General features: G+C 40.9%; 2 protein-coding genes across 8 annotated transcripts in view; both read left to right on the plus strand.

Annotated features, from left to right (window-relative positions):
* Nucleotides 1-1,640: 1,640 nt before the first annotated feature.
* Nucleotides 1,641-12,112, plus strand: CTXND2 (cortexin domain containing 2). 4 transcript variants are annotated; one of them, XR_008295238.1, is made up of 3 exons: nt 1,641-1,797; nt 10,653-10,948; nt 11,878-12,112. XR_008295238.1 is itself a non-coding variant. In XM_053214766.1 (3 exons), exon 3 carries the CDS (start codon nt 10,724-10,726, stop codon nt 10,889-10,891), a length of 168 nt encoding a protein of 55 aa, XP_053070741.1. In that variant the 5' UTR covers nt 1,641-1,797; nt 7,439-7,601; nt 10,653-10,723; the 3' UTR covers nt 10,892-12,112. The 4 variants fall into 4 exon arrangements, 2 of the variants coding, with proteins under 2 accessions (XP_053070741.1, XP_053070740.1); XR_008295239.1 differs by having other exon boundaries at nt 11,882-12,112; XM_053214766.1 differs by adding an exon at nt 7,439-7,601 and having other exon boundaries at nt 10,653-12,112.
* A 10,438-nt stretch (nt 12,113-22,550) lies between these two features.
* Nucleotides 22,551-23,031, plus strand: part of SETDB1 (SET domain bifurcated histone lysine methyltransferase 1) — a 34,368-nt gene continuing 33,887 nt past the window's right edge. For 2 of the 4 annotated variants that reach the window (XM_053214767.1, XM_053214769.1), the window contains exon 1: nt 22,551-22,703. The gene's annotated coding sequence lies outside the window, so the exon portion shown is untranslated. The other 2 variants (XM_053214773.1, XM_015077797.3) reach the window with 2 other exon arrangements.

Here is a 23,031-nt window from a genome sequence, read left to right on the forward strand (position 1 = left end):
GGTCCATCACTAAACAATGGTAGCTATCATAATGAGCAGCAAAGCCTGGTTTTGTTTCAGACTTTAGTTTTTCCTACCCTGAAAACTGAGAGGTAGTACCCTCACCTCTCCCACACAATTTGTGATTGTATGGTCAGGGGCAAGAGAAATTTGGAAACAGAAAATTATTTTATTTTATTTTTCTCCAAGAATTAGTGACAGATTATTTTCTTCAATAATATTTTTAAATGTTTATTTATTTTTGAGAGAGAGAGACAGAGACAAGAGTGCAAGTGGGGGAAGGGCAGAGAGAGAGAGGGAGACAAAGAATCCAAAGCAGGCTCCCAGCTCTGAGCTGTCAGCACAGAGCCTAATGTGAGACTCGAACTCACAAATTTTGAGATGGTGACCTGAGCTGAAGTCCGACTCTGAACCGACTAAACCACCCAGATCCCCTCCACCAAATATTTTTAAATTGCTACATTTGGAATTTGGAAACTGAAAATATTTTTAATTGCTACACTTAGAATTTAAATTGCTACATATTATTTGGAAAAATAAAAGTGAGAGCTGGGACCATACCTCATTCTCCGTTCTGTCCCCAGCATCTAGCAAATGACTGACACATTATTGGCATTCAGTAAAATTTATTAAATATAGCACCTCTTCCAGAAGAGTTACTTTTCTAAAGGTTGATAATATTTTGAAAATTTATCTAATACTCAAAACAATTTTTTGAGTAGATAATATGTACATGGCACAATATAAACCACCCAATTTCTCATCTTGAAGCCACAGAATAATTCTCTCCAGAAATATTCTGTATATTTATAAGCATATGTAAGTACAGATAGACAAGTTTGCACGAGAGCGTGCATGCACACACATACATACACCCTATAAACGTTTTTTTTGTTTGTTTTTTTGTTGTTGTTGTTTTTGAAAGAGAGAGACCGAGACAGCACAAGTTGGGGAGGGGCAGAGACACAGGGAGACGGAGAATCCCAAGCAGGCTCTGCTCTGTCACGCCGAGCCCCACGCAGGTACCAGGAGATCATGATCTGAGCTGAAACCAAGAGTTAGAGTCTTAACCGACTGAGCCACCCAGGCACCCCTAAAAGTTTTTTGATGAACCAAATAAAACCTTAGAGGAAATAGTAAATTTCGCTATATATGAACACATGTAATACCTAATACTAAGTAAAATAGTTTAGACTTTTCTGATTCAAATGCTCTAAGTAAATTCTTTTTGAGAAAAAGCAGATTTTTGAGCTTCAACTGATCTTGTTGGTAAATAGTTCCCAAACTTGAGCATACATTACAGTCCCCCTAGAAGGGCTGGTTAAAGTTTCTGATTCATTAAGGCATGGATGAGGGTCCAAGAATTTGCATTTCTAACAATGTCCCACATGTCACCGCTAATTCAGAGAACCGTTGCAGAGACCAAAAAGCTGGCTCCTGACCCATCTTCTACCACCCATGTGATCCACTTACAAGGTATTACTTGAGCTATTAACCTTGGCTGCCCCAGCCCTTGGAGAGTTGTGGAAATATTCTTCTACTGACCTGGGCTCCAATTTAATCTAGTGGATCATTTTCTCACTCACTATGGGAGTGTCTGAAACTTGATCATGTTTTAGTTGAACTATTCATGAAGCTTCTGAGTTCAGTGTGGGAGTGGGGAAGGGACAGAGCTACCAATCACTCTCCTTTCGTAAGAGGGCGTTGATAAAAAGGGGAGAGGCTGCCAAGAGATGTGCTTGAGCAGGAAGAGACTGCCCTGCCAACAGCCAGCCTTGGCTATCACTCTCTCAAGAGGTAAATAACTATCTGTATTGTCTTTCTAGTGAAGTTTTTATGGGAATAATTACAACAATCCTTCTGAGTTTTGTAGAACTTCTCTGCAAACTTGGGAAGTACTAGGGAAATGACTGAGGGAAAAGTAAAGGGCTTTTATGCAAAAGTGAAACTTTACAAGGTACAGCGTTGTTTTGAAACAAGCTTGGGGAACCCCTGTGGGTCCTATTGTCTAGAGGATGTCTTTGATTTTAGGGATTATAGTAGGAGAGCATCATTATTGTATTTCTTCATCATCACCTCTCCCTTTAGAGTAAACTTATGGCCCGGACAGAAAAGCTGGGTCTTTTTAGGTTGTTTTTGTTGTCGTCTTGTTTTGGTTTTTGTATATTTATCTTTAAGAAATACAGGGCAACAGATGGGGGGAAATGAAGTGATTTGAGAAGGCAACATAGGAAAGGAAGAGGGGATTAATCTTTTGGGGAAGTATCAAGTGAAAGTGGAACTAACATCCGATACAGATTTGTAACTGCTGTTGTTGTGTGTCCTACTTTAGCAGTACCAAACTTTACACAAACCGATAGATTCCTGCCCTATCTCCTTTTCCCTATTCTAGTCCTGAGCAATTCTGCTGCTCATCTCAAATAAAACAGGAACCTTAAGAACCACTTTAAAAATTCTAGGACATGGAAAAAAGGTTTTGGATTTATCTGCCAAGAAAAGTGACTTTACCTAAAAGGTCTTAAAGACTTTTTCTTTTCAAGAGAGAGGAGCATCCACAAGCTGGAGAAATGGGCAGAGGGATAGAGAGAGAATCTCAAGCAGGACCCATGCTCAGTACAGAGCTTGACACAGGGCTCAATCCCACAATATTGGGATCATGACCTGAGCTGAAATCAAAAGTCTGATGCTCAACCCACCCAGGCACCCCTGCCTAAGAGGTCTTAGAGGAAAGGAAACTGAATATCCAAGGCTGCAATAATTTGTGATTTTTTTTTTTGCATTCTAAAAAACTTTACATAATTTTGTATTCAAAATCTTGCTTTTTTTTTTAAGAGAAACCTCCAACTTGTATAAACTTCAGGCCTTATAAAACCTAGATATGATCCCTGAATATGAAAATAAGAGCCAAGAGCATGCATGGCATACTTGGAACCAAAACAACATCAGCCTTTTTCTTTCCTTTTCCTTTTTTAATAAGAATGTATTTTACTTTTTTTTTAAATTTTTTTAACGTTTTTTTTTTTTTTAATTTATTTTTGAGACAGGGAGAGACAGGGCATGAACAGGGGAGGGTCAGAGAGAGGGAGACACAGAATCTGAAACAGGCTCCAGGCTCTGAGCGGTCAGCACAGAGCCCGACGCGGGGCTCGAACTCACGAACTGCGATATCATGACCTGAGCCGAAGTCGGCCGCTTAACCTACTGTATTTTACTTCTTGAGGTGGAGGGAGGAAAGGTATCAGCCTAACAGGATCAAAATTAGCTTATTGGAATTCAGCATCTGTGAGTGAGAAGTTTGAATAAGTGAACTAGAGACCTTTGATTCAAAGTTCAGAAATTCAAGGGGCGCCTGGGTGGCTCAGCCGGTTGAGCGTCTGACTTTGGCTCAGGTCATGATCTCATGGTTCATGAGTTTGAGCTCTCCGTCGGGCTCTGTGCTGACAGCTCGGAGCCTGGAGCCTGCTTCAGATTCTCTCTCTCTCTCTCTCTCTCTCTCTCTCTCTCTCTCTCTCCCAAAATAAATAAACATTGAAAAAAATAAAAATAAAAAAAATTCAGAAATTCAGATTCAATGAGATAAGGAGGAAAATCAGAGATGACTTTCCAAATGTTGAACGTTTTCCATCCCTCTGCAATATTTGAGGCTCTTGGTAACACACCTCCTTGAATTATCTCATCGCTTCAATTTCATGACTCTCCACTCTTCAGGTGTTCCTACTATAACTATTCCATCTGTGGTTTCTAGCTCTCTTTCCTCCACCGTAGAAGCAGACATTCCCTTGTTTCAAATTCTCCTTTGGCCATCTCATCTACTTCTATGATTTCAACTACCCTGCATTTGGGTGACTCAGCTCTAAAGATCTTGCTCTTCTTTACTCCTAAACTTCAGTCCCACATTTCTGCCTCTTGGGCATATCACACCAGTGCCTTTAAATTCAACCTACTCCAAACTGAACTCATCATATTCCCTTTGAATATCTGCTGATTCCTAAAATAAATTGTTCTATTAATGGCAGCATTTTTCTTTCAGCCATCCAAAGTCAAACCCCAGGTCATCTTTATCACTTCTTCTTCCTCCCATATGTTCATTTAATGTATAAGTCATGTCAAATCCTTTCTCATCCATTCCTTCCTTTTTGTTACTATGTTATCCTAGTTTATACTTTTCTTGCCTCTTGCTAAGACTGTTACAACTCCTTCTAATTGTTTTCCACCCTATGGTGTCTATTTGCTGTCTCCAATATCTTTTATATACTGTTGCCAGCTATCTTTTTAGAGCATGGCTTTGATGATTTACCTTCCTTCCTTCAACAAGCATGAATTGTATATGCCCAATATTCCCGGCACTGATATAGATACTAATTCATGTATGTAGGTATACTAAACACCTACAATGTGCCAGCCCTGCCATAGGCACTAAGCTATGTCACTAATGGGACACAGACTAAGGCTTAGAGCTTACATTCCAGTTAGGGTCAGTGGGAGGTACAGTAAGATATGGCCCCTGCTCTCACTTATCTGTTCTAAATCCTTCAATGGTTCCCCCATGCCTGGAAAAGAAAATTCGAATTCTTTATGTTGACTTTCAAGGCTCATTATGATTTGTTTTTCCTCCCAAGTTTTTATTTAAATTCCAGTTACTTAAAAATATGGAATGCTTCAGGGAATTCCCTGGGTGGCTTAGTCAGTTGAGTATTTAACTCTTGATTTCAGCTCAGGTCATGATCCCAGGGTCGTGGGATCAAGCCCCATGTCGGGCTCCATGCTCAGCATGGAGCCTGTTTAACATTCTCTCCTACTTCCCCTCTCCCCACTCACATGTTCTCTCTCTCTTTCTCTCTCTCTCTCTCTCCCTCTCTCTCAAATAAAGGAAAAGAAAAAAGGGGGGGGAATGGAAGGCTTCATGAATTTGTGTGTCATCCTTGCACAGGGGCCAGGGACTGGAATGTTGAGTGACACAAAGATGACACAATTTATAATTCAGGCAGGGCAGAAGTGGGCGTATCCAATGATGGTAGCCTCGGTGCCCAACAAAATCATCCAGTGCCAGCAGTGCCCTAACCAGACTTCTCCTGTGCTGAACATGACTGTGGTTGGTTCCCAATGCCTCGTCTCCCTTCGTTTCTGCCTGTTTTTTTTTTTTTAATTTTTATGTTTATTTATTGCTGACACAGAGAGAGACAGAGCATGAATGCGGGAGGGGCAGAGAGAGAGGGAGACACAGAATCAGAAGCAGGCTCCAGGCTCTGAGCTGTCAGCATAGAGCCCGACGCAGGGCTCGAACTCACAGACTGTGAGATCATGACCTGAGCCAAAGTCGGACGCCGACTGAGCCACCCAGGCGCCCCTCATTTCTGCCTATTTTATAAGACCAATTCTACTTCATTCTGGAAGCTGACTAGCCTCTTCCTCCTTGCAATAAATACTTTTTTTTTGCTCAGGTGAGGGACATTGTTTCTGTTGCTTGCAACAAAGAATCTTGAGTGATATAAAAGTATTCTTTCTTCCTCTGGACTTGGGGAGGAAGAGAGAATGTGAAGAGGGAATATAAGAGGTCTGGATTTATTGGGGCCATTCTTGCTACTATAGGAAATCAGCCTGTGTATAAACTCAACATAGAAGAAAGGTGGGACTGTGAAATATAATAGACATATCAAGGCAGAACCCTGGTAACACCTTGAATCTCTGGATCCAACCATAACTAAAGTTAACTTTACTCTGAACTTCAGCCTCATAAGTTAATAAATTCCATGTATTGTTTAATATCACTCATGTGAACTTTTTGTCACTTGCAACCAAATGCATCCTACCTGATACCTTTTCATTCCATCTTTGAAAAGGAATCCTTTGCCTGATTCTGCAGTAGGCTTTTAGCTATTCTACTTCTCTTCTTTCTTTCCCAGTTGAACTCCTCATAAATGATGTAAAATCTTAGTGTCTTCATTTCCTCACTGCCCTTTCCTGCTTAATCCACCGAAGGCTGGATTACTTCTTTACCACTCTGCTGACACTATTTTCTTTGAGATCACCAATAGTCTTTTCCTGTCTTAACTCAATGCCACATTCTCAAAGTCATTCATTTGTTCAGCATTTTTTACATGCCCACTTTAGCAGAGTGTAGTGCTACATCCACTCATTGAACAGATATTTACTGAATAGCCAATATATCCCAAACTTTTAGTATAAAAAACAAACAAATCCTACTTTCAGGTCGGATTACTATTTTGTCACAGAAGACAGACTCTGAAGTAATCGTAGTAAACCATGGTGAATATTACTAGAATATCTCCCTGGAAAATTAACATTTAATCTAAAGCCTAAAAGTTGAATATAGAAGGATGGAAATAATACAAAGAGAATATTAATGACAAGGCTTAGAGGCAAAGGAGGATCATGCAAAAGTCACGGAACTGTGAGAAGTCCAGCATTTCTGGGTCACAAAGTACGAAGGAGAGAGTGGCAAGAAACAAGGTTAGATCAAATTATGGAGAGCCTTGGAACCCCATTAAAAAGTTTGAAGACTGTAGGCAGCTGATGACAGATTTTAATCAGAAGACTTATGGATTTCCATTTATTAAAGACCACTTTGTGGTTTGGAAGGGAACACAAGTATTTTCAGGAATTCTGAGAGTATTTGCAGGAGTCTGGTATTTGATGACCTAGAGTACAGTGATGACCATGGTAATAAAGGGAATTGAGAAAGAAAGAAAGAAAGAAAGAAAGAAAGAAAGAAAGAAAGAAAGAAAGAAAGAAAGAAAGAAAGAAACAATTGACTTGAGAGAGAATTTTGGAAGTAGGCCCAAAAGGATATTAATAGATATAGGGAGTAAGAAGCTACTGAAATGTGGAACACAAGAGTTCCACATGACCCTGCTCTGAAAAGCACTGTAGAAAGGTGAGGAAATCAATAATGTGATATATATGTACATGAGATATTAAGGGGAATACAAATATCTACCAATTTTCCCACATTTCCAGCTGCCAGGAGGAGCCCCAGACTAGTTTTTCTCTTATCCCCAGTCTTTTTTTTATAAGCATTTTCTCTAAGTTTATTTTGGGGGGGTGGGGAGGGGCAGAGAGAGAAAGAGAGAGAGAATCCCAAGCAGGCTCCACGCTGTCAGCGTGGGGTTCGAACTCACATAACCATGAGATCATGACCTGAGCAGAAACCAAGAGTTGGACACTCAGACTGAGCCACCCAGGCGCCCCATCTTTTATCCTCAGTCTCAAAACCACTTCCTTACAATTCTCTGCCAAAGGTACAAGTCTGCCCATCGTGAAGACAATTACTGATATTGTTTCCCAGAGCTGCTTAGCTCCCAGCTGTCCCAAACTAATCTTTTATGAAACAAGCATTCTCTCTGTGTTCCCAAAAGATTCACTAAACCATTTATTTTTTTTTTCAAAACAAATCTGTTTGCATTTTCTTTCTCTCTAGGCTTGGAGGATGTTCAGGGTTCTTTCTTTCATGATGTACTTCTCATGGGTTACTCAGAAGTTCCCTCACTAGGGTTATCTAACTGCAGATCCCTCAGAATCAATGTCCCTCCACTGGTTTGCAGCACTGAATCCAAGTCTACCTCCAACCACTTTCTGTTAAGGTAACTTCCTTCCAGCGGGAATCCCTTTCAGGCTAGATCCTCTTTCGAATGATGCCCGGGGTTGGTCCCTATCTATGGGGTCATTATCTGGCCCTCAGGAAAAAAAAATTCTCCTTGATCAATCTCAATTCTGCCTTCTTTTATTTTAAAGTTTTTTTTTTAAGTTTATTTATTTATTTTGAGAGAGAGACAGAGAGAGAGACAGAGTGCATGCACGCCTGTGGGGTAGGAGCTGAGAGAGAATCCAGAGTGGGCTCTACCCTGTCAGCCCCATCGAGGGGCTCCATTTCACAAATCATGCGATCGTGACCTGAGTTGGACGCTCAACTGACTGAGCCACCCAGGGGCCCCAATTCTGCCTTCTTTTCTGTTGCTACAGCCTGCTTCAGCCAACTTCTTTCTTTCATTTTATCATAGTAAGAGCACATAACGGGATTTACCCTCTTAACAAATTTTTTAGTGTGTGATACATTATCATTACTACTGGTACAATGTCGTACAGCAGATTCATCTTGCTTAACTACAATTTTATGCCTGTTGATTGATAGCTCCCCATGATTAGTGATGTTCAGCATCTTTTCATCTGCTTATTGGCCATTTGTATAACTCCCTTAGAGAAATGTCTATTCAGATCCTTTGCCCAGTTTTTTAAAAAGTGTATTTATTTCGAGAGAGAGTAAGAGAGAGAAAGAGTGCAAGCAGGGGAGGGGCAGAGAGAGAGGGAAAGAGAGAATCCCAAGCAGGCTCTGTGCTGTCAGCACAGGGCTCAAACTCATGAACTGTGAGATCATGAACTGACCCGAAATCAAGAGTCGGACACTTAACTGACTAAGCCACCCAGGAGCCCCCCTGTGCCCAATTTTTAATTAGGTTATTTGTATTCCCATTATTTAGTTATAAGAATTCTTTATATATTCTAGATAGAAGTCCCTTATCGGATATATGACTTGCAAATATTTTCTCCCATTCTTTGGGTTGTCTTTTCACGTTCTTGATAGTGTCCTTTGAAAAACAGAAGTTTTAAACATTTTTTTTTTCAAATCTATTTATTTTGAGAGAAAGAGAGCATGAGTGGGGGAGGGGCAGAGAGGGAGGGAGAGAGAATCCCCAGCAGGCTCTGCATTGTCAGCGCAGAGCCAGACTTGGGGCTCAATCTCCTCAACCATGAGAGCATGATATGAGTCAAGCCAAAACCAAGAGTTGGTCGCTCAAGTGACTGAGCTCCCCAGGTGCCCCTAAATGTTTTTCTTTTTTTTTCAACTGAAATATAGTTGATACACAATGTTACAATGTTACATTAATTTCAGGTATACAACGGTTAGTGATTTGACAAATTTATATGCTAGTGCTTTGCTAACCACAAGTATAGCTACCACCTGTCACCATAAATGCTATTACAATACCACTGATTATACTCCCTCTGCTGTCCCTTTTATCCTTATGACTTAGTCATTCCCTAATTAGAAGCCTGTACCTCCCACTCCTCTTCATCCATTTTGCCCATACCCCACATCCCTCCCGTCTGGTAACCATTAGTTTGTTCTCTATATTTATGGATATATTTCTGCTTTTCATTTGTTTAATTCTTTGTTTTTTAGGTTGTTTTTGGTGTTTTTTTTTTTTTTTTTTTTTTTTTTTTAGAGCCCACACATAACAAATCATACGTTGTTTGTCTTTGTCTGACTTATTTCACTTGGAATAATACCCTCTAGGTCCACCCATGTTGTCATAAACAGCGAGGTCTCATCCTTTCTGTGGCTGAGTAAAATCCCATTTTACATACATATATACACCACATCTTTATCCATTCATCTGTTGACAGACACTTGAAAAAGTCTTAAATTTTGACAAATTCCAACTTATCTATTTTTCTCTGCTGTTGCTTGTGCTTTTGATGTAATAGCTAAAAATTCTTTGCCAAATCCAAGGTTATGAAGATCTACTCTTTTGTTTTCTTTTAAGAGCTTTGTAGAGTTAGGTCTTTGATCTATTTTGAGGTAGTTTTTATATATGGTGTGAAGTAAGGGTTCAACTTCATTCTTTTGCATGTGGCTGTCCTGTTGTCCCAGCACAATGTTTTCTTTCCTCACTGAATGGTGTTGGCATCCTTGTCAAAAATCGGTTGACAATAGATATATGAGTTTATTTCTAGACTTCCAAATCTATCCCACCTAACTATATGTCTATCCTTGGGCTAGTGCCACACTGTCTTAATAACGGTAACTTTACAGTGAGTTTTGAAATCGGGAAGTGGGAGTTTTCTGGTTTTCTTCCTTTCAGTGTTGATTTGGTGGACTAAGTTTTAATAACCAAAATTGATCCCTTCTGGGATGTACTTCATTTTTCATTAAAAGATGGGAATGACAAGGACACCTGGGTGGGTCAGTCAGTTAAATGTCCGACTCTTGATTGTGGGTCAGGTCATGATCTCACAGCTCGTGGAATCAAGCCCCACGTCAGTCTCTGTGGGTCAACGCAGATCCTGCTTGGGATTAGCTCTCTCCCTCTCTCTCTCTGCCAATCTCCTGCTCTCTCTCACACTCTCTCTCTCTCTCAAAATAAATAAACATATTTTGTAAAAACAATGGGAATGACAGCACAGTTAAACATAGTAATTAGAAAAAATAAAATAATTTTATGTTCATACCCAGTACGTTAAGACTCCAGAACAAATTAGTTACAATATGTACTCTTAGAATTTGGAAGAAAAAAAAAATCTTAGAGAAAGATTTGGATGTAACACAGAATTGGGCTGTTCAAGGTAGCTTTCCCTGGTTCTTACCAGCCAAGGAAGCTCTAGTTGATTTCTGAGCTATACATGTTTGCTCATGTTTTGCCTTGGAGTATTTTTCCAGAGGTTTTATGCTTTTATGTGTATATATTTTGAACATCACCCATACTAACTTTATCAATTTCATAAGTGCTTCTTAAATAAGCCTCGCTTTTTTTTTTTTTTTTTTTTGCAAATCTCCTTTGGTTTTGACATGTTATTAAGAAAACACACACATACACATACAAACCAATCAACTTGTTTTATCCTCTTTTGTCTAGGAATATGACAAACCTGAAGATACCTGAGGAGGTAGCTACTGCTGTACAAGGGTAAAGAAGTGTGTGTTCCCATGGATGATTCAAGCCTGTCCAGCAGTATTGATGTAGACAAAGGCTTTGCCATCGCCTTTGTTGTTCTTCTGTTTCTGTTCCTAATCGTGATGATTTTTCGGTGTGCCAAGTTGGTGAAGAACCCCTATGAGGCCAGCTCCACAACAGCAGAACCGTCGCTGAGCTGAACTATGAAAAAGCCTGACAGACTCCTCCTCAGGGGAGATATTAAATCTTCTATACAGGTGTTTATGATCTGGACTTCATATTGGTTCCCCTCTCTGTGTGTCAGCCTTCTCACTCTGGCATTCCACAATAGGCACAGGAGGGTGAGTTGAGAATAATAAAAAGGATGAAACACAAGCCAGTTTATATTCCTATTCAGGGAAATGGTCACAAAGTGGGACAGAGACAGGTTGAACTCATTGATTAAAATAAGGCCATGGGTTTTAATTCTCCAGTATCAAATGTCCTTAAGATAGTTGGACATAATTTTTGATGTAATGCAATACAATATAATAATGCTGGGGCACCTGGGTGGCTCTATCAGTAGAGCGCCTGACTCTTGATTTTGGCTCGGGTCGTGATATTGTGTTCGTGGGCTCGAGCCCCACATCAGGTTCTGTGCTGATAGCATGGAGCCTGCTTTGGGGTTCTCTGTCTCCCTCTCTCTCTGCCTCTTCCCTGCTCATACACTCTCTCTCTCAAAATAAATAAATAAATATAAAAAAAAATAATGCTTGGAAGGCCCACCTAAAACCAGAATTCCTAGAGGTGGTCCTAGAAGATCCCTCTGGTTGTGCAAATATAAGGCCAGCAGGAACAAATTGTTCTTTGATAAGAGTCTAACAGGACCTTTTTAGTGTGTGAGGTTTTAAAAAAATCTGCTACCCTTCTCAAGTGGGCAGAGCTGTGTGGTAGAGGGGGAGCAATTTGTCTTCAGGGAATCCCTTAATCTTTCTCAACCCCACATTTCCTCATTTATAAAATAATATCTAGTAGATTGAAAGGGGCCCTCCAAAAGATACGTCCATGTCTTCCCCTGGAAACCTATGAATGTTTTTACATATTTGGCAAAAGGATCTTTGCAGATATAATTAAGAATCTCAAGATGAATTCTTCCTGGATTAGCTGGGTGAGCCCTAAGTCCAATGACAAATGTCCTTTGTAAAAGACAGAAGAGAAGATACAGAGAGACAGAGGAAAAGGCCCTGTGAAGACAGAGGCAGAGATTGGAGTCATGCAGCCACAAACTAAAGAACACTTGGCTGGAACCAACAGAAGCTGGAAGAGGCAAGGGAAGATTCTCATCAGAGCCTTTGGAGGGAGCACAGCCCTGCCAACACCTTGATTTTGGATTGCTAGCCTCTAGAACTGTAAGAGAATAAATTCCTGTTGTTTTAAGCCAACGGGTCTATGGTAATTGGTTATGGCAATCACAGGAAACTCATATGTAATACACAACGATGATGGTGGTAGTTATCATGATCAGTCCAAGAATCTTTTAAAAGAAAACAGAAAAGGCACTCCTGGGTGGCTCAGTTAGTTAAGAGTCTGACTCTTGATTTCAGCTCAGGTCATGATCTCACAGTTTGTGAGACGGAGCCCCAAAGAACCTGCTCAAGATTCTCTCTTTCCCTCCACCACTTGTGCTCTCTCAGAAAGAAACAAAGGAAAAAAAGGAAGGAAGGAAGGAAGGAAGGAAGGAAGGAAGGAAGGAAGGAAGGAAGGGAGGAAGGAAATTATAATCTGTACTCTCCAAAGTCTGAAGTTAGGGCAATTTGGTAGACCATCGTCAACTGGCAGGAAAGTGCATAAGAGAATTCACTAGAAGGAGAGAGGGCATCTAGGCCATGGATCAATGCTCAACACAGGTTTTGCTGAAGAGGATTGAGTCTGAGTCTGGCCCAGTAAGTGATAGAGATAGTGATAGTGAAAACTCTTAGGTCTATACTGGCCAAATGTTCTAGGTAACAGTGACTTAGCATGTGGATGTGAACTAAGACAGCCATAACCTTGGAAGCTAAGTGTGGGGCATCACTTGGGCTTGTGCAGGAACTTGGACCAGCATGCAGTCCCTTCAGAGGAGACATGTATTCATGGGACAATGCTGAACCAGACTTTAGCAGCAATACCAAATGGTATGGAGAAGTAAACAGTCACGCACTGTTACCAGAGACTTGATAGTTGTTTCTGTTTTCTGACTCCTTGAAACAGAACTGCCCTCTCCTTGGCCTGAGTAAGTTCCCAGGGTTATTTGAAAATTGAGGCAGGGGAACCAAAGCTTTGAAATGGAGATACTAGACTATGCCTTCACCAGAACAGAGTGTGCTATATTGGATAAACTAAGGGGAGAGAGCAAGAGAGGGAGAGAGAAAGGTGATTTGTACACTGATTTGATAAAAAGAAATTCAGGACAAGGTGCAGGTCAGGGTAAAATGAAAGCAGATTAAGATTGATGTCAGTATTAGGGGCTCCTGGGTGGCTCAGTCAGTTAAGCATCCAACTTCAGCTCAGGTCATGATTTCTTGGTTCATGAGTTCAAGCCCCACATCAGGCTCTGTGCTGACAGCTCAGAGCCCGGAGCCTGCTTCAGATTCTCTCTCTCTCTCTCTCTCAAAAATAAACATTAAAAAATTAAAAAAAAAACCACACAATTGATGTCAGTACTGGAAGGCTACCATGTATTCCCCCATGGAAATCAGATAGTAGCCTTTCCCCCACCCCTTAAAAAAAAAAAAAGGCAAGGTGAACACATGATTGATCAGAGCATCAATATGCAGTCACTAGAGAGTCATAGGTTTGACTATTACCTGACTTTTTTTTTTTTCAACGTTTATTTATTTTTGGGACAGAGAGAGACAGAGCATGAACGGGGGAGGGGCAGAGAGAGAGGGAGACACAGAATCGGAAACAGCCTCCAGGCTCTGAGCCATCAGCCCAGAGCCTGACACGGGGCTCGAACTCCCGGACCGCGAGATCGTGACCTGGCTGAAGTCGGACGCTTAACCGACTGCACCACCCAGGCGCCCCTATTACCTGACTTTCTACAGTAACCTATATGAGAAAAAATTGCATCAGTCAGAAGTGAATTATCTGTGGAAGAAAAAAAAAAAAAAGAGTGACCCAAGGCAAAGTCACAGCCAGTGTGAATGCTGTTCAGGGGAGAAAGCAGCTTAGCCATTGGTCAGTAGAGTATTTCCAGTCTCAATGGCTAGATAGTCCTTGGTGTGTACACTCAGGGAGTTGAAACCCACATAATTTGGGTCTGTCTGGTTTTATTATTCATATCATCTCTGTTAATCTGATGTCCTTAAACATTCCTTTCACTCAACTTAAACTGGCAGCTTACAGATCTAAGTGGTCTGTGAAGTTTTATTGGCTAGACCCTTTCCAGTGTTTAAAATCTACAAAGTGGGTGTGGGTGTGTGTTGGGATCCATATGTGTTTTTTTTTTTGAGTTGATGTTTTAAAATTATTATTATGAAAGTAAAAAAGGCACATTGTAAAAATGTTTTTCAAACATTACTTAAGGGTAAAAATGCAAAAAGTTCCTAGACACTGTCTTGTTTTCCTAATCCTTCTATTCAGAGGTAATTGAAGTTAAGGTAGTTTTTTTTTTTTTAATGTATGCGTGTGTGTCCCTCCAGGCATGTTCCTTTTCTTTTCATTTTTAATGTCATAATTTTGAATATACTATCCATTGTCATGTTTTAAAATTCAAAAGGTATAGGGACATCTGGGTGGTTCAGTTAGTTAAGTGTCCGACTCTTGATTTCAGCTCAGGTCATGATCTCATGGTTTGTGAGTTCAAGCCCCACGATGGGCTCCATGCTAATGGTACAGAGCCTGCTTGGGATTCTTTCTCTCTGTCCCTCTCTCTGCCTCTCTCTCTCTCTCTCTCTCTCTCTCTCTCTCTCTCTCTCTCTCAAAAATAAATAAACTTAAAAAAATTTTAATTCAAAAGGTATAAAGTAGTATACTGTGAAAACCCTTACTCCCATTCTTATCTGCCACCTTCCATTTGCCCTCTTCTCAGAAACCAGTATTAATCTCTTATGTATCCTTCCAGTAATCTTTTATGTATATGTAAGGAAAATATATTTTTAAACGGATTATTTACACAAATAATAGCATGCTATATACCATGTTCTACACCTGCTCTTCTTATTTAATAATGTTTCTTGGGCGACTGGGTGGTTCAGTTGGTTGAGCGTCTGACCCTTGGTTTTAGCTCAGGTCATGATCTCACAGTTTGTGAGTTTGAGCCCCACATCTGGCACTGCACTGGCAGTGCAGTCTGCTTGGGATTCTCTCTCTCCCTCTCTCTCTACTCCTTCCCAGCTCATGTGCTCTCTCTCTCTCTCTCTCTCTCAAAATAAATAAATAAAAACTTAAAAAGTATTTAATAATGTTTCTTTTTTTTTTCTGGTGAAACTCCTAAACTAACTTTCTTTCTTTCTTTCTTTCTTTCTTTCTTTCTTTCTTTCTTTCTTTCTTTCTTTCTTTCTTTTGCTTTTTAATATAATTTATTTTCAAGTTAGCTAACATACAGTGTATACAGTGTGCTCTTGGTTGCAGGGCACATTCCCATGATTCATAGCTCACATATAACACCCAGTACTCATCTCAACAAGTGACCTCCTCAATGCCCATCACCCATTTTCCCCTCTTCCCCGCCCCCCTCCATCAATCCCATTTGTTCTCTGTATTTAAGAGTCTCTTATGGGTTTGCCTCCCGCTCTATTTGAAACTATTTTCCCCTTCCTTTTCCGCATTAATAATGTTTCTTAAAGATCACCCCATATCAATGCACAAAAAGCTTCATTTTTTAAAAAACATAGTTGAAGAGTATTCCATTGTTTGAGTGTGCCATAATTTGTTTAACCAACACCAGCTGATGGAAATCTGTTTTGTTTCTAAATACTTTGCTATTTCACACAATGTTCCAGAAGATAATTTAGCACTTATATCATATCAAAGGTATGAATATTCAAATGTATTCAATTTCTAATATATGTAGTTTAATTCCTAGAAGTTGAATTGCTGGTTTAAAAAGTATAGCAGAACATTTAAAAAAAATTTTTTAGAGAGAGAGAGAGAGAGAGCATGAGTGGGGAGAGGGGCAGAGGGAGAGAGAATCTTTATATATTTTTTTTCTTTTAATATTTATTTATTTATTTATTTATTTATTTATTTGTTTGTTTGTTTGTTTATTTTGAGAGAGAGAGAGAATCCCAAGCAGGCTCCATGCTGTCAGTGCAGAGCCCGATGCAGCACTTGATCCCACAAACTGCAAGACAATGACCTGAGCCAAAATCAAGAGTCAGTCACATAACTAACTAAGCCATCCAGGTACCCTGAAAGAGACGGAGAGAGAGAATCTTAAGCAGGCTCCATGCTCAATCCCCCAATCCTAGGATCATTATCTGAGCCAATATCAAGAGTTGGATGCTCAACTGACTGAACCACTCAGACATCCCCAATATTTTTTTAATTAGTTGTCAACATTCAAAACTCAAACACTTTCATATGAAAAAATATTGATTTTTAAGCTCACTTGAAAAATTGGAAATCCAGCAACACCGTATCTATGACATAGAGCAAAAGTTAGCTGGAGCTAAGTAGCAACTGTCCCCTTTGGTGAGACACATATTTCTCAGGTGACCACAGTCCTCACCCACCCCATTTGGCTCCTTTACATTACTTTCCTGATGCCTAAAACCCTTTGAGTTTTTAATCCCCATATTCTTTCATTTTGATTCTGAGATCACTCAACATTGTTTAGATTATGATTTAATTTCCCTTAAGTCTGTCTGTAGGAAAAGGATCATTTGACATTCCAAGGTTTTGAACCCTGTGCTACGATTTCTCGTGCTTAAGTATTAAGTAGCACACGGTTGTGATTTTTCAATGCATCACAAGGGATTACAGGAATGACTGTGCTGAGCACACCGTGAGTATTCCAAGCAGTATAGCAATTATTTATTACTTTATACTATTAAATTGGCAATAAACTGTCTACTTCAATTATTTGTACATTTTAATAACATGAATCATTTATACCAGGAGTTGATCATTTCTTTTTTTTTATATTTATTTATTTATTTATTTATTTATTTATTTATTTATTTTTGAGAGACAGACAAAGAGCATGAGCTGGGGGAGGGGCAGAGAGAGAGGGAGACACAGAATCCCACGCAGGCTGCAGGCTCCGAGCTGTCAGCACAGAGCCTAATACAGGGCTTGAACCCACGAACTGTGAGACCATGACATGAGCTGAAGTCAGACACTTAACTGACCGAACTCCCCCCCAGGCGTCCCCCATTTCTTTTTTTTAAAGATATTCCAGATACATTGGTTCCCTGCCCGTATGTCAATCTTCAGTTAAATTCAAGGAATACGTGAAGATTTTTTTTTTAATTTAAGTTTCTTTATTTATTTTGAGAGAGAGAGAGAGACAGTGCAAGGGGAAGGGGCAGAGAGAGAGGGAGAAAGAATCCCAAGCAGGCCTTGCACTGTCAGCACAGAGCCTGATGTGGGGCTTGAAACCACGAAGTGTGAGATCATGACCTGAGCAGAAACCAAGAGTCAGACACTTAACGACTGAGCCACCAAGGTGCCCCAGTTCTTGATTCTTTCTTTTTTTTTTTTTAGTGTTTATTCATTTTTTGAGAGAGAGACACACACACTGAGTGTGAGTGGGGGTGGGTAGAGAGAGAGGGAGAATCTGAAGCAAGAATCTGAAGCAAGCTCCAGGCTCTGAGCTGTCAGTACAGAGCCAGACACGGGGCTCGAACTCATGAACCATGAGACCATGACCTGAGCCAAAGTTGGATGCTTAACCGACTGAGCCAGACAGGTGCCCCAGGACTTGATCATTTCTGATAAAAGTTAGTCTCCAGAGCTTGGCTCCCTAAATATTGGGGCCCTACCCCAGAAAGGATTACACAGCTCAAACCTGCCTTTCCTATAATGATTCTTGAATTTGAGCAAATAAATTACCTGGAGATCTTATTAAAATTCAGATTCTGATTCAGTACATCCCGAGTGGGGTCAGAGATTTAGAATGTCTAACAAGCCCCTTGACTGCATGTTGAGTAGCAAGGGTCTTAGAAGACACCTCCTGGGGCGCCTGGATGGCTCAGTCAGTTAAGCAGCGGACTCTTGATTTTGGCTCAGGTCATGATCTCATGGTTTGTGAGTTTGAGCCCTGCATCAGGCTCTGTGCTCACATCAATGGAGCCTGCTTCAGATCCTCTGTCTCCCTCTTTCTGCCCCTTCCTTCCTCGTTCTCTCAAAAGTAAATAAATGTTTAAAAAATTTAAAACAAACAAACAAACAAACAAAAAGAAGACACTTCCTAAGTCCCTCTGCTGATTTCTACCAGACTTCTTGAAGGCAATGAAGAAATCAGTTTGGATATGATACCCTAAATAGCTCCTGTTTCTCTTCAACATTGTCCATTCTTCATTCTCTCCCCGCAAACCACCCCCTCCAGACACACAGCAGAAAGCTGAAAGAATCTAACTAATAGAAACATAATCAGGACAGAACACATTTCCCTTCATTTATCACACATGACAGGGCACCACATGTACAGGGCAATACGTCAGATGCTAGGGGAAACAAAGATGATTAATGATTAAGACTAAGGTCCTTAGTCTGGGGTGCCTGGGTGGCTCAGTCGGTTAAGTGGCTGACTCTTGATGTTGGCTCAGGTCATGATCTCCGTTTCGAGTTCAAGCCCTGAATCCGGCTCTGTGCTCACAGCAGGGAGCCTGCTTCAGATCCTCGTCTCCCTCTTTCTGCCCATACCCCGCTCACACTCACTCTCTCTCTCTCAAAAACAAACAAATGTTAAAAAAAAAATTTTTTTAAGACAGGTCCTCAGCTTTAAGTTGATCACTAACCAGCAAAGGAGATAGAGACATATAGAGATAGCTCACAAGTGGAAGGAATTAAGGTAATGAAACAGAGACAGAAGTTAGTTCCGCAGAGGGCAAGTGATAGCCTAGATACAATGATTTTTTTTTAATTGAAGTATAATTGACATACAATATTATATTAGTTTCAGGTGTACAACAGTGATTTCCCAATTCTATACACTACAAAATGCTCACCATGATAAGTGTAGTTACCATCTGTCATGATACAAAGCTATTACAATATTAACTATATTCTCCAGGCTGTACTTTTCATCCCCATGACTTTCTTATTTTATAACTAGAAGTCATACCTCTTGTTTTTAATTTTATTTATTTAAGACCTCTCTACATCCACTGTGGGGCTTGAACTCACCACCCCAAGGTGAAGAGTCGCACTCTCTTCCCAGTGAGTCAGCCAGGCACCCTGTATAGTCTGTACTTCTTAAATCCCTTCACCTGTTTTGCCCTCCCTTCGGGCAACCACCAGTTTGTTCTCTATATTGATGAGTCTGTTTCTGTTTTCCATTTGTTTTTTTAGATCCCACATATAAGTGAGATTGTATGGTAGGACAGTGTTTCTTAAAACTCTGGTCCCCCCTACCTGTAGCATGGGCATCACAGGGAAAATGTTAGATGTGAAGATTCTCAGACTGCACCCAAGTCTACTCCAAAGGTGGTGTGGGGGTGGCAATCTGTGTTTCAACAAACCCTCAAGGTAATTCCGATACATGATAACGTTTGACAACTGCTGGGTCTATGAAAATTTCACAGAGGAGGGGCGCCTGGGTGGCTCAGCCAGTTAAGCGTCCGACTTCGGCTCAGGTCATGATCTCATGGTCCGTGAGTTCGAATCCTGCGTCGGGCTCTGTACTGACAGCTCAGAGCCTGGAGCCTGCTTCGGATTCTGTGTCTCCCTCTCTCTGACCCTCCCCCAGTCATGCTCTGTCTCTCTCTGTCTCAAAAATAAATAAACATAAAAAAAATTTCACAGAGGAGACATTTGAGGTGGACCCTTAGAGAATTCATATTACAGCAGACAGAAAGAGAAGGGCATCCCAAGAGATCACAATGAACAAAGGTATGGAGATGAGAAAGTGAAATGTGTAAACATGTTGGGGAAACAGCACTTAAGCAGGTATGTGAAGGGAAAACATGGGAAATGTGGCCAGAGAGGCAAATGAGGGCCAAATTTTAAAGAGCCTCAAATTTTATACTGTAAAGTTTGAACCTTATTTTATAGACATAAAGAAAATATAGGTTTAAAGCAGGGGAGAGACAGTGATCAGAAATGTATTTTAAAGCTCTGTGTGGGACTGGTCTACCATGAGGCTACCAATTAAGAGGCTAGTTAGTCCTGGCAAGAAATAAGAGCTAAATACAATAGAATTAAAATAGAAAAGAGAGAAAATATATGTCAAACATTTCCAAAGTAGGATAAACAAGCTGTATTGAATAATGGTTTAAGACCACAAGCTCTAGGGCCAAACTGCCTGGCGCTGACACTTTTTAGCTCTGTGCCTTTGGGAAATATAACTGTGTGTCTCAGTTTTCTCATCCACAGAAAAGATCCAATAATAGTTCCTACCTCACAGCACTATTACGAGGACTAAAATGAATAATCGTAAAGTGCTTAGAACAGTGCCTGGTATCAAGTAAACATTCAATAAATATGGTGTGTGTGTGTGTATGTGTGTGCATGCGCGAGTGTTTTTTAGGGAGTAATATGTCTAAAATGTCTAGTTCAAGTTAGAAAATAATACCATGAGTTGGGAACATGCTGAATTTGCAATGTCTAGAGGACACCTTCACTTTTCTGGACCTCATTTCCTAGGGTCTTAGCAATTGGAAACAGGCACTCACAGTAGTCCCAGGAAACTAGTGGACAGGCGAAATGAGCACAGATAAAGGGGAGGTTATCAAGGCTGCCTGGGCCCCATTTCCAGTCTTACACAGAAGATCTGGTTTGTACCTTTATTTTTTTTATATTTTTATTTTTGAGAGAGAGACAGAGTGCAAGTACAGGAGGGGCAGAAGGAGAGGGAGAGGGAGACACAAAATCTGGATCAGGCCCCAGGCTCCGAGCTGTTGGCACACAGGCCCAATGCAGGGCTCGAACTCACAAACCGTGAGATCAGACGCTCAACTGACTGAGCCACCCAGGTGCCCCTCTGGTTTATGCCTTTTATTTTTATTTATTTATTTTTAACGTTTATTTATTTTTGAAACAGGGAGAGACAGCATGAATGGGGGAGGGTCAGAGAGAGAGGGAGACACAGAATCTGAAACAGGCTCCAGGCTCTGAGCTGTCAGCACAGAGCCTGACGTGGGGCTCAAACTCACAGACCGCGAGATCATGACCTGAGCCGAAGTCAGATGCTTAACCGACTGAGCCACCCAGGCGCCCCAGGTTTGTGCCTTTTAAATGAAGTTAGGTGTCATTAATGTAAATATAACTGAACAAGTTAGAGCAATAATGAGATAATGTAGTCAATCGTGCTGGCTCATCAAATACACCCAATTTTCTCTCTTTCCAAATGTGAGACATGACTGATCTTTCTGGCCCCCTTGTGGTTGGGTAGGGCCCTATGACTCAGTCAGGCCAATGAGTTGTTAATGAGAGTGTCCTGAATCACTTTAATTGCCAATATGAGACCATCTAGCAGTCTCTCCCTCTGGCCTGACTGACTTATCAGCCTGGGTTCCTGAGTAGCTATCCTAGCAGAGCTCCAAAGTCAACTTTCTAGAGATGATTATGCAGTGTGAGCAACAAGTACACAGTTTTTGTTTTAAAGTTTGGGAGTTGTTTGTTTCCACAACACTATAGTCTATCCTGATGCAGATACTATTTTAAGACCCATCAAATTCTAGGGGCGCCTGGGTGGCTCAGTTGGTTAAGCATCTGACTTCAGCTCAGGTCATGATCCTACAGTCTGTGGGTTCGAGCCCCATGTCAGGCTCTGTGCTGATAGCTGGGAGCCTGGAACCTTCTTGGGATTCTGTGTCTCCCTCTTTCTCTACCCCTACCCTGCTCTCTCTTTCTCTCTCAAAATTAAACATTAAAAAAAATTTTTAAAAGACCTATCAAATTCTTAAAAATTAAATAGACACTTAACATCCAATCCTAATGAGGGTGTGGGGAAACATACTTTCAGAGATTTGCTAGGAGTAAAAATTGTTTCAACCTTTTTGAAAAGTAATTTGACAGTAGATTCTATTAAAATGAAAAGAGGTACATATATATACATATATATATGTGAATATATATGTGTTTGTGTATATATTTTAACTCAGATTCCATTATGGGGAATCTCTTCCACAGAAATAAAAGTACTACTTCAAAAGCACGTTAATGTTTATTGTTGCATTATTCATAATGAATACATGCTGTAGTGAGAGCATCTTTCTAATTATGGTTTATCCACACTATTAAGTATTACGCAATTATGAAAAAGACAAATGTTGACTTCAAAGGATATCCACATGTGAAATAAAAACTAAACAAAACAAATCCACATTTAGGGGAGGCTGGCTGGCTCAGCAAGCAGTGCATGCGACTATCGATCTCAGGGTTGAGCCCTGCATTGGGTGTAAAGATGACTAAAAAATAAAATCTTTTTAAAAAATCCAGATTCATGACCTTGTAAGTACAAGCCTAGAAAACTAAGCTATTTTACCTCAAATCAGCAGGTGTAGTGATGAGAGGGGAGGAGAGGATATTGTCACGTTTGTCTTATTCTATCTTGATATTCCTTCACTTGTTACAATTTGTACCACTTCGTAATATAACAAACTAAAGTGAGAAAAACACCTAAACCTAACGGTTTGCTGACTCTTCAAACAGTAAACTTAGTGTGACTGCCAGGGGTTGGGGTGGCGGAAGAGGTGGAGCTTCGAGAATATACTCTAGGCCACGCCTACTTCACCCGCCCAGTGGCCTCTCACGTGTGTCCTGGAAGGCTCTCCTTTGACGCATGCGTACTTGCCCGAGGTTTCCTGGCCTTGGAGGGGCGCTCAGAGGCTTAGGATTTGACCCCGGCAGGCTACCGTCGTGGCGACCGGAACGGCACCTGAGGTTTGCTTCCGGGCGTCTCTTTTGCTTCCCTTTCCCTCCCTCCCTCACGCTTCATCCCCTCCCCCTGCTCCTTTTTCCGTACGGTTTCGTTCTTCCCCGTCGAGGCCGACCCCAGAGTCTCGAGTCTGGGGTCTGGTTGGTGAAAAGAAGTGTTGTAGTTGGAAGCAGGGAGGTGTGGGAAGTACTGTTAATTGAGGTATTTAGAGATCAGGGGCCCGTCTGGAATGTTTTGTTTGTGGTAGGAGGTTTGGCGAGGGTGGGAAGGAAGTCTTCCGCCAGAGGCGAGCGGGGGCGGGGTTGAGCTGGGTTTGCGGGGTGGGTGGGACGC

Source organism: Acinonyx jubatus, chromosome C1 (genome assembly GCF_027475565.1).
Source record: "Acinonyx jubatus isolate Ajub_Pintada_27869175 chromosome C1, VMU_Ajub_asm_v1.0, whole genome shotgun sequence".
Lineage (NCBI taxonomy): Eukaryota > Metazoa > Chordata > Mammalia > Carnivora > Felidae > Acinonyx > Acinonyx jubatus.

What these genes read in the sequence shown, in the direction of transcription:
- CTXND2 (XM_053214766.1), top strand. Translation starts at nt 10,724, where the DNA reads ATGGATGATTCAAGCCTGTCCAGCAGTATTGATGTAGACAAAGGCTTT.